General features: G+C 41.8%; 1 protein-coding gene across 1 annotated transcript in view; it reads left to right on the top strand.

Annotated features, from left to right (window-relative positions):
* Positions 1–7,924: 7,924 nt before the first annotated feature.
* Positions 7,925–11,156, top strand: part of LOC135200960 (ras-related protein Rab-34-like) — a 16,364-nt gene continuing 13,132 nt past the window's right edge. Inside the window, exons 1-3 of the mRNA XM_064229737.1 lie at positions 7,925–8,049; positions 8,731–8,873; positions 10,282–10,383. Coding sequence (XP_064085807.1) covers positions 7,954–8,049; positions 8,731–8,873; positions 10,282–10,383 — 341 coding nt within the window. The 5' untranslated portion in view covers positions 7,925–7,953. The remainder of the gene's footprint in view (positions 8,050–8,730; positions 8,874–10,281; positions 10,384–11,156) is intronic.

Consider the following 11,156-nt stretch of genomic DNA (forward strand, 5'->3'; position numbering starts at 1 on the left):
AGGCAACAAATCCTTTACTTCATTAAACAAGCCAATCGTGAATCATTTCCAAAAGCACATGATATCAGGGGAGTAGCCACCTCAATTAATTATTTTCAACATATGAACTTTGAGGATCTTAAAAAGTATACTGGATGGAAATCCCCGACAGTCTTTAAACGCCATTATCTAAAGTCCTTGGAATCTTTAAAGTTTTCAGCAGTAGCAGCGGGAAACATTGTTTCCCCTGATACTGTATAGTAGTCGTAGTATAGATCCAGGTTTCCTTTCTACCTACAGCATCCAACATGCCTCACCCTATCGCCATGTTACTACTCGGATATCCTCGCCTTAGCCGCTGAAATCATATAGTGGGATTGTCCCTTATTTTTTTTGCTAGGGACATCCACATTTGTACTGATAATGTACTTCAGTGTACCTACCCTTATTTTTATGCTAGGGTAGGACACAATGTGTTTTTGTTGTATATTTTTTACCACAATTGTACTAATGATGTACTTCAGTGTACCTACCCTTATTTTTATGCTAGGGTAGGACACAATGTTTGTTTATATTTTGTAAATATTTTCAAGTAAAATCCCTTTTAGTTTATATTACATGCATCACTGTAATTTACTATAATTAAATACCTTGTAATACTTTAAGATTATCTAACGTTCTGTTATTTTTTTTACTGTTTAGTATAAGTTAGTTTAAGTGCTTAGTTTGTATGCTGTAATTGATTTACTTATATTATATCCATCATTTTTACACTGCTTTTCATTTGTTCCTTTTTTTTCCATCTTGTCTGTTTCTCTGGTACTCTTTCATAGGCCGACACGAGCTGAGCCCAGGAAAAGGGATTTTTGACGAAGGAAAAATCTATTTCTGGGTGATTGGCTCGTGTCGCCCTATGAAACCCCCCCTTTTATTGTTTTCCCCCCTTGCAGGACAAGATGTTTTTAATTAAGGATGTCCGCTAGGGGCGCTGCTGTCGTGGGCGTCCTCTAGTAGTAGTAGTAGCGCTGCATCGCCGTTGGTATCAGCTCTCTCTTGGGGGGATTCTGATTGGAAGTTTCTAATTGTGATTGTCTCGTGGTAGTGTTCCCCACTCGCCCCTATTACCATACCGACACTTCTTTTTAAGAGTGAGCGAGTCAGTTTTACTGACATTTTTCTTAATTTTGTTTTTCTCTGGTAATTTTAGATTAATTTTACCTAGAAAGAATGATATTAAGGATCCTTTCATAGGGCGACACGAGCCAATCACCCAGAACATAGATTTTTCCTTCGTCAAAATCCCTTTTATACGGTCAATGGCGAAAGCTATCGCCAGTGCAAGAAGAGCGTTTTCCAACGCAGTGTACAATCGAAGTGGATAGTCTTCAGGGAGTTGGTGCAAAGAAAGAACGGCATTTTTTCCCCTCCACCCACAACCTGTGAGCCAGATTGCTGACTTCCTTTTCTGAGAAGGGATCTAAAACTTGCAGTCTCTACAATCAAGGGTTATAAGAGTGTGCTTTTAGTTGTCTTTAGGCACAGAGGCCTGGACTTGGCGGACAACAGAGACCTTCACGATCTCTTGAGATCTTTCGAAACGAAGGTTCAACAACCCAAGTTGCCGTCTTGGAACTTGGATGTAGTTCTGAAGTTCCTCATGTCCAGTCCATTCGAACCTATGCATGAAGTGCGAGCTTTTATGAATTCTTCTTGGTTCTATAACAATATGTCATAAAGGACATATGAGCTGTCACTTACGGGAGATGCAATTCTGTGTTGACCTCCCGTTACACGAAGGATGTCAATTCAACCTACAAGAGATCCTTTTCTCTTGGTTGTTCGTGTCTGCGGATACGTTGCTGGGATAGAGAGCCGACACTGATCCGTAACTAGTGAGTTAATTTTTAGTTTAATGCTTTTTAAAATTAAGCGCTAACCCTCGTGTTAGGATCAGGTGATCGGGATCGGTGTTGTGCTCCTTAATTATGCTAATAGGCTAGGTATATGTGTCATATGAGTGGATTAGCACCCATTGACAAAGTTCGCCAGTTAGGCTTTGCGAGTAAGTGGAAATAAGGACCCCATCGGCAAACCCACAAGAACTCTTACCCATAGGTCACATCCGCTGAGGCTCTTGAGACGAAGCAGACTCCTAAGCAATAGCTAGGAAGTCAACCCTCTGTCTGAAAAGATAGGAACCAAGGTTTATAAGAGGTCCTTCTTATAACTTGTGGTGTTTGGTCAGGAAGCCAAGGTTACCAGTGTCAAAGAATGCTTTGGCTTTTTTCTTGAGGGGCACCATCAAGGAAGTGCATTCATCCTGTCAAGACAGTGATATGAAAGTGTTGAAGGTGAATGCGCATGGACTGAGGGCTATTTCTACGTCGGTAGCCTTCCAAAAGAACAGGCCACTCAATGACATCTTGAATGCCACATTTTGGCATAGTAATTCAGTGTTTGCCTCTCACTACCTTCGGGAGGTGAGGATTACATACGAGAAACTGATTACTCTTTGGGCCCATATGTCGCAGCAGACAATATATTGGGGACAGAGAGTAGCACTCTTCCTATCTTTTTAGAAAATATGTTAGTTTGGACTTTTTAATTTTATTTCTTTTTATTTTTATTTTTATTATGTTTATGTAGGGTGTTTAGTTTTTTTGTGGTCTTGGGTAGGCCGCCTTAGGCGGACTTCCCTCCATTAGCCTTGGTTTTACGAAGTTTAACCAGATAGGCTAGGTCAGGTGGTAATGTTTTTGCTTCGCCCTCATAGTAGGGTAAAATGTTTTTGTCACAGTGTGGTCACGCCCCCATTGACAAATCATCTGGAGCGCACCAGCTACATAGGTCACGTCCTTGCTGGCACCTCCAGTAAGCATTAACAGCATTCGGTGTTCTAAACAACACCTATATGATCTGTCACATTGTGGTCACGCTCCCCGTGACAGTTCATTAGAGCGCACCAGCTACACAGTCACGTCCTTGCTGGCCACCTCTAGGAATGCAGTACCGAAATTGGAGGTCTATATATAGGATCTAGTTGCATTGTGGTCACGTGCCCCCGTTGACAGATCCCTCTAGAAACTCAACAGCTTCCACAGGTCACATACCTAGCTGGAGTCTCTAGTAAAGCAGAAGCAGACTTGGGTGACGGTACTCACGAAGTCAGCTATTGCTAACAGTTAAGGAACCAAAAATATCAATCATATATATGCAATTGTTTCCCAAAATCGAATCTGTCTCCCTTCCTCCAAAGGTGGGATTCAGCTATATATATATCTGGCAGGTAAGATTCATGAACAAAAGATGATATTGTTATGATACAATAAAGTTTGTTCATACTTACCTGGCAGATATATATAATCAAAGTGCCCACCCACCTCCCCTCAGGAGACAGTGGCACTAGAAAAATCTGACAGAAAATGGGAATGGGTCCTTACGCCCGCCTCCCAGCGGCGGGAATGGGTACTACCACCTGGTGCCGACCACTGCGTGTGCCGGTTTTAGGTTTTTGAAATTCTGTCGGACTTCGAGAATACAGCTATATATATATCTGCCATGATAAGTATGAACAAACTTTATTGTATCATAACAATATCATTTTTAGTACCCACCCACCTCCCCTCAGGAGACAGTGGAGATAGAAATCTGATAGAAAATGGGAATGGTTCCTGATACCCGCCTCCCAGCGGCGGGAATGGGTACTAACACCCAACAACTCCCACTACGTGTGTCGTAAGTTTAGAAATTCTGTCGGACTTCAGAGAATACAGCTATATATATATCTGCCAGGTAAGTATGAACAAACTTCATTGTATCTTAACAATATCATCTTTCTCGATTGGTCCCTCGGAGTCCTAGCCAAGAAAGACCCGTTTTCTCCGGAGGATTTGAATTGTGTTTTAGCCTGTATGGATAAATCGGTGAGGGATGGGCAGCGAAATAGCTTCACTGTTTGGGAGGGGTCTTGAAGAAAAGATCAGTATTTTGCTCCTTTTTAACCAAGTCTGTCTCACATGCACAGAGATCGTCTTTACTTTTTGCTCCTCTCTCTGCGCAGCTGTTTCCTAAACACCTGGTTCAAGACATATTGAAGGCTCTCTCTGCCAAAGCTACGCAGGACCTTCTAGCACAGTCTGCAAGGAAGCCTCGCCCTTCCTTCCAGACTAAGACGAAGGAAAGCGAAGCGACCTCTCAGGAACCCTTTCGAGGGGCTTCTACCTCTAGATCCTCTTCGTTCAGAGGTCGTAAACCAAATAGAAGAGGGAGGACTTTTTGCGAAGTCAGTCAAACCTCCAAGTAAGACTCAAGTCCTTCAGACAACTGTAGGCGCCAGGCTTTTACAGTTTGCAGAAGTCTGGGCCCAGAAAGGCCAGATGCCTGGACCCTGTCAATATTGAGGAAGGGCTACCTCATCCCGTTCTCTTCAAGGCCTCCCTTGACGACTACCCCGAGGAGTTGACGGCAGATACAGGACCCCATCATGAATCAGGCCGCTCCAACTAGCAGAGATCAGATGCTGGAAAAGGAGGCGATCAAACTAGTGGCAGATCATCATTCGGCAGGCTTTTACAACCGCCTGTTCCTAGTTCCGAAATCCTCAGGGGGATGGAGACCGGTGTTGGACGTAAGCGCCCTGAACTTCTTCGTCGAAAAGAAGAAGTTCACGATGGAGACCACTGCCTCGGTGTTAGCAGCACTCCGTCCATGGGACTGGATGGTGTCCTTGGACTTACAGGACGCTTACTTCCACGTACCAATCCATCCTTCCTCGAGGAATTTGTTTACTAAGATTCATGATGGGGGGAAGAATTTTCCAATTAACAGGGCCCTGTGTTTTGGCCTCTCGACGGCCCCCCAAGTTTTTACGGCCATCATGAGAAATGTAGCACAATGGCTTCACCTAGAAGGGGTGACGATTTCGCTCTACCTCGACGATTGGCTTAATAAGGGTCCAATTCCAGAGATCGTTGTCTGAAGGACTTGAAGAAAACCCTGGATTTGACGTATTCCTTAGGACTCCTGGTCAATCTGCAGAAGTCAAGTCTGATTCCCGCTCAAGAGTGTGTTTATCTGGGGATCCAGATGAACTTCGGAGTTTCGGGCTTTTCCGTCTCAGGAGAGGATAGCCCGGGGACTCGAGAAAGTAACAACCTTCTTAGGGAAAGAAGTATGCACAGTGAGGGAGTGGATGAGTCCGCTGGGGATGCTCTCCTCACTGGAGCAATTTGTTTCCCTAGGAAGGTTGCACCTGAGACCGCTCCAATTCTTTCCATCGGAATTGGAGTCGTCCTTCTCAGGATTTGAAGTTCTCCCTGTCAATTTCTCATCAAATCAAGGAGTTAGCATGGTGGGTGGATCCCAACAAGTTCTCGCAGGGACTGTCTCTTCAATCCCAGAACCCAACCTGGCGTTGTTCTCCGATGCGTCGGAAACAGGTTGGGGGCGACTCTGGGAACCAAGGAGGTGTCAGGAACCTGGGTGGGGGACCAGTTTTCCTGGCACATCAACAGGAAAGAACTAATAGCCGTGTGGCTTGCTCTGAAAGAGTTCGAGTCCGATGTGACGGGAGCAGTTGTGCAGATAAACTCGGACAACACCATGGCTCTGGCATACATCAGGAAACGGGGGGATGCATTCCTTTTCTCTGTACGAAACAGCAAGAGATCTTCTTCTGTGGACAGAAGAAAGGGGGATAAAACTTCTCACCAGATTCGTACAGGGAGAAAGGAATGTAAGGGCAGATCTCCTCAGCAGGAAAGATCAGGTCCTTCCCACAGAGTGGACTCTGCACCAAGATGTTTGCCAGAGCCTTTGGAAGTTGTGGGGCAGGCCTCACTTAGACCTGTTTGCAACTTCAAAGAACAAAAGACTGGATCTTTATTGCTCGCCCATCTTGGATCCAGGAGCAATAGGGATAGACGCTCTCCTACTCGATTGGAAAGGACTCAACGTATACGCGTTTCCCCCTTCAAGATTCTGGGTAACTTTAAAAAAGTTCGCAGAGTCAGATCCGCGAGGATGACATTGATAGCTCCCTTTTGGCCAGCACAAGATTGGTTCACAGAGGTGCTGGAATGGCTGGTGGATTTTCCAAGATCGCTTCCTCTAAGGAGCGATCTACTCAGACAGCCCCACTTCGACAGGTACCACAAAAACCTCCCCGCTCTCAGTCTGACTGGCTTCAGACTGTCCAGAAACTGGTCAGAGCGAAGTGGGATGTTTTCAGAAGATGGTGCAAGAGGAATAACGTTTCCTCTTCCAGTACCTCTGTGAATCAGATTGCAGACTTCTTTTTATTCTTAAGACAAGAATGTAGGCTAGTCGAAACGATTAAAGGCTATCGTAGCATGTTGGCGAATGTCTTCAGGCACAGAGGCGTCAACTTATCGGAAGATAAGGACCTGCATGACCTTATTAGGTCTTTTGATACAACGAAAATGCAGTCTCCTAAGACACCTAGCTGAAATTTGGATGTGGTCCTTCAATTCCTTGGGTCCTCTAGGTTTGAACCCCCTAATTCAGCCTCATTCAGAGACCTTACTAGGAAGACTGTTTTTGATGGCTCTAGCTTCCGCCAAAAGAGTGAGTGAGCTTCAGGCGATTGATGGTAGTGTGGGTTTTAAGGAGGACTCTCTCATTTGCTCTTTCCTTCCTGGGTTTCTTGCGAAGAATGAAAACCCATCAAGTCCATGGCCCAAGAACTTCGAGATTCATGGGTTATCTTTGGTAGGAGAAGAACCCGAGAGAACTCTTTGCCCTGTGAGAATGGTAAAATACTACCTTAGAAGAAAAGAGCAACTGAAAGCCAACCGAGAGGTCCTGTGGTGTTCAGTAAAAGACCCTACTCGTCCATTGTCGAAGAACGCATTGTCCTTCTTCTTGAGAAGCTCATCAAAGAAGCACGGATCTTGCAGAGAAGAACATCTTAGGCTTCTTAAAGTGAAAGCCACGAAGTAAGAGCCATAGCAATTTCTCTTGCTTTCAACAAGAATATGTCCGTGCAGAACCTGATGGAGACAACTTTCTTTGTGGAGATGTCAGTCAGTTTTCGCGAACCATACTTACGTGATGTGAGAATCACTTATGAAAAATGCTTTGCCTTGGGCCCGTACGTATCTGCGAATTCGGTGCTGGGGCAGGGAGCTGGAACTCATCCTTTTTAGTAGTATAAATTTTTTCCCCTTATGTCTTGTGTTTGTTGTTGTTGGTTGCCTTAAAGAGGATGCATGAAGTCATCTCTTTAGGTCGTAATACTAATCTTTAGTAGTTTGGTTAGGTGGTCTGATGAGTGTGGCTCCTTGCAGTAGTAGTGGTTAGGACCTGTTAAGCTAGGGACGAGCTCCCTTTAACAGGATCCGACTTGGATTCTACCACACAAAGGGATCATATATCCCAGTGGTAGATCCGAGAGTCTTTCAGCATCAGGTCACGTCCTAGCTGTAGCTCTCCAGGCAATGCAGACTCAGAGACAGTATCAATGAAGTCTTCTGCCTGAACAGGTAAGAACCAAGGTTATTTATATCCTACAACATCAGTTGTTTCCTATCTCTCCTTATTACTTTAGCTGTCTCTTACCCTCCACCAAGGGTGCCAATCAGCTAAGTATATATCTGGCAGGGAAGTTCATGTACAAAAATGATATTGTTAAACTACAATAAAGTTTTGTACATACTTACCTGGCAGATATATACGTCTAATGGCCCACCCAGCCTCCCCTCAGGAGACAGGTGGAAGAGAAAATCTGGCTGGAGAGATAGATTGGTTCATACACCCGCCACCCAGCGGCGGGTAAGGTAGACCACCTGACCTACCTGTCGCGTGTGCCGCAAGATTTGAAATTCTGTCGGGAACGTCGGAGACTATAGCTAAGTATATATCTGCCAGGTAAGTATGTACAAAACTTTATTGTAGTTTAACAATATCATTTTACACAATAACTATATTCAGTGGAATTTATGTTTTACAGGACTGATGCAGCTGAGCAGGTCTGCAGTATACAAAATGTTGCAGACTCATGCAGAGAAAGATCGCATTGTAACAGCACTTCCTCCACCTTTTATAAGACACGTAAGAAGTTTTTGTTTATATCTTAGTGTAGTTTTAATGCTGTGTTCAGGACAATTTGTTAGATGTAGTTGGAATCTAAGGTCAAATTGTCTATAAGGGATGCAAGAAAGAAAAATAAAATTATTGAATAATTTTAGCGTACAGTTAATTAGGTAGAGTATTTTTTGAAAAGTGCTTTTATATTAAATTGACATATGGCTTTAAGGGATGCTCTTAATCTTTGAATTTCAAGGAATGAGCAAAATATGTCTAAATAAAAATATCTTGAAGTATTATTGTTCAAAAAAATTTTCAGATGCATTTATTGACCGTTTTGTTCATTGTTTGCATGGCACAGTGAGCTACAAATTGTTGCAAAACTTGTAAAAAGTTGTCTGATCCAGTTAAGTTTGAAATAACTGATACACTTGCATCATCCACTAAAGTATCCTGTTTTCTCTAGTCAAAGAAAATATGAAATCTGAGTAACTCAGTCAAGACGTCCTTTTCCTCTCAGGACTCGTGAAAGTGGCACCATAGATGTGCTGCGCCAGACAGTTTATCCTTGAGACTTAAGAAAGAGCTTTTAGTAACATCTTGTCAGTCTTTTCCCACTACACTTTTGATCATTTAGGGGTTCTTAATGTACCTCATTGACTTGGGTTCAGTTATTGATTTTTCTCTCTTTCTCTTGCATTGCAGGCTTCTCCCTACTCCCAAGATGAATTTGATGAAGCTGTCCGAAATGCAGCTAATTCCAATCGCACTCTCCAAGCAGGCCTCAAGATATCAAAAATGATAGTCCTTGGGGATGTAGCTACAGGAAAAACTTGTCTAGTCAACAGGTAGAGGATTTGTGTTAAATTTTTATATGACAGTATTATTATGCTATATGGCTGAATGACAGTATATTATTATGTTATGGCTGAAGGGCCAGAGTTGGTTATTATTATTTTCTTCTTTAGGAATGAATCTAATCAATAGTACCCCGAATGGGTATGGACACATTTGAGTACGTATTGGTTTCTTTTTTATGTAGGAGAATCTGCAATAACATGAGCTACTTGTAAAAATATAGTAAGCTAACCTTTAATCCTGGAATGAGTTTGCATCAAGGGTTAGGACAAGGTGGTATAAATGTAAGGCTTGGAAGGAGTATGTACTGTATTGTTGGTTCCTACAACATAGTGATGAGCTGTATTGCTAATTGGCTTGCATGTTCACTCTGAATTGTTTGATAAGTGCAATGGTTAAAGTTATATTGCTGTGCCTTTCTGATTGTCGTGGTACCAATAAAATATCATCTTGTGAGGTTTCAGTGTTCTAGAGTATGTTGGTAGATTCCAATATTTTGGGTATTTTGATGGTGGTAAATAAGAGGAATGGCTCTTGTATTATGTTCCTTGTTTGCAGTGCAGTAATCTAGTGCTTCCAAGATTTCGGTCATTTAGCTGTGCCTAAGCAACATGAGCACCTGCTAGCATCATTTAATAAGTAGATTGAGGTAGTTTGGGTACATACGTACTAAGAAGAGAATCTGTCTGGTGGAAGTTTGATTTAGATGGAGAAAGTAACAGGATTGTGACCCAAGCAGGTAAAAGCTTGAAAAAGATAAAGGGGAATTCATAGATGAGGAATATATTTTTTGCTTGTTCCTATGGGTATACAAAACTTTGCGTTCATAAACGGAGTATTCCAGTGCATCTCACACTTTGGGTTTTACTGATTGAAGAAATGCTGGAACACCAGGAGATCCCGGGCACTCCCACCTGTTAAACCAAGTATAGCCATTAGATTGGCCTTCCATGAAAGGAGTGAAGTCCATTTATGAAAGCAAAGGCTTGTATCCTTGTAGGAACAAATACCAAATTTTAAATTTTCTGTAGGAATATAAATTGTAGCTTTCAAAAAGGTCTAAACCCCCTTCTGCCACCACTCTTTGTTCTAATCTTATTTTGCTTTGAATCTGGTTCCTTTGATGACCGAGGTAGGGCAACAGTGATAAGAGCAGTACCTGAGCCTTGATAGGCATCTTTTTTTATAGTAAGTAGTAGTAGTCAAAGCATGAAATGCACTGGATTACTCCATTTGGGAAAGCCATTGTTCGTATACCTAATAAAAAAAATTGCGAAAATTTGGCGTTTTTAGTATCAGATTTTTAGGGGTTGACTTGTTTGCCAAACTACTTTTTGCTCCAGTTATTTAATTCTCATGTAAATGTCTTAATACTTTTATTATTTTTATTTTTTTCAGATTTTGCCACCAGATCTTTGATTCAAACTACAAGGCAACTATTGGAGTTGATTTTGAGGTTGAGAGATTTGATATTCTTGGAGTACCTTATAATTTACAGATGTAAGTAAACATGAGCATGGGCCTCTTGCCAAGGTATTTTCATTAAAACATATGCAATAAAGAATACTGCGAGCAACAAAGCTAGCTGGTGTCAATTGATATAGTTATTGCTGTTCTAAATAATTCACCATGTCCTGCTTTTTCTTCCTTAGTGTTAACAGGAGTCATAGACATTTTCCCCACTTTTAAAGTCTCATGTAGACATTCTTGGTTTATTTTCCAGTAGCTATAAAATGCTTCTTCATTTGCACCAAGAATTCTTCTCATTCATTTCTCGCTGAGTATCTTCTACACTCTGTTATGCTGTTAAGCCTGCATATTTGGTGTAATTTACCTTAAATGTTTTTGTTGTTTTGGAAGATTTTTATTATTAATTATTATGGTTATTAATAATAATAATGTTATTATTGAGTTTTATTTTTATAGAAATGCTTGATATTTTTCAATTTTTTCAAAGAACCTGCAGAAAGAGGACCAAGCTTTTGCTGAAGTACAGCTGTTACTTTTTCACAGATTAATGCTATACTATATATTATGAAGAACTGTACTTGTTTTATGGAACTGGCATGCACTTTTTCCTAATAAATTCTCCTTTTAGTAACATGTTGGGTGTATTAAGCCACCTGAAAAAGAAGTGTTATTTTAGCATGGAAATTGCCAGAACTATTTGTCCAGCCTTCCTCATAAGTGTGGATATATTGTTACCTTGAGCATGGCATGGTTCCTCCTTCTGCTGTTTAGTTGTTGTGCTTGAAGATAGATTGTCATGCTAA

This window comes from Macrobrachium nipponense, chromosome 23, assembly GCF_015104395.2.
Source record: "Macrobrachium nipponense isolate FS-2020 chromosome 23, ASM1510439v2, whole genome shotgun sequence".
NCBI classification, from domain to species: Eukaryota; Metazoa; Arthropoda; class Malacostraca; order Decapoda; family Palaemonidae; genus Macrobrachium; species Macrobrachium nipponense.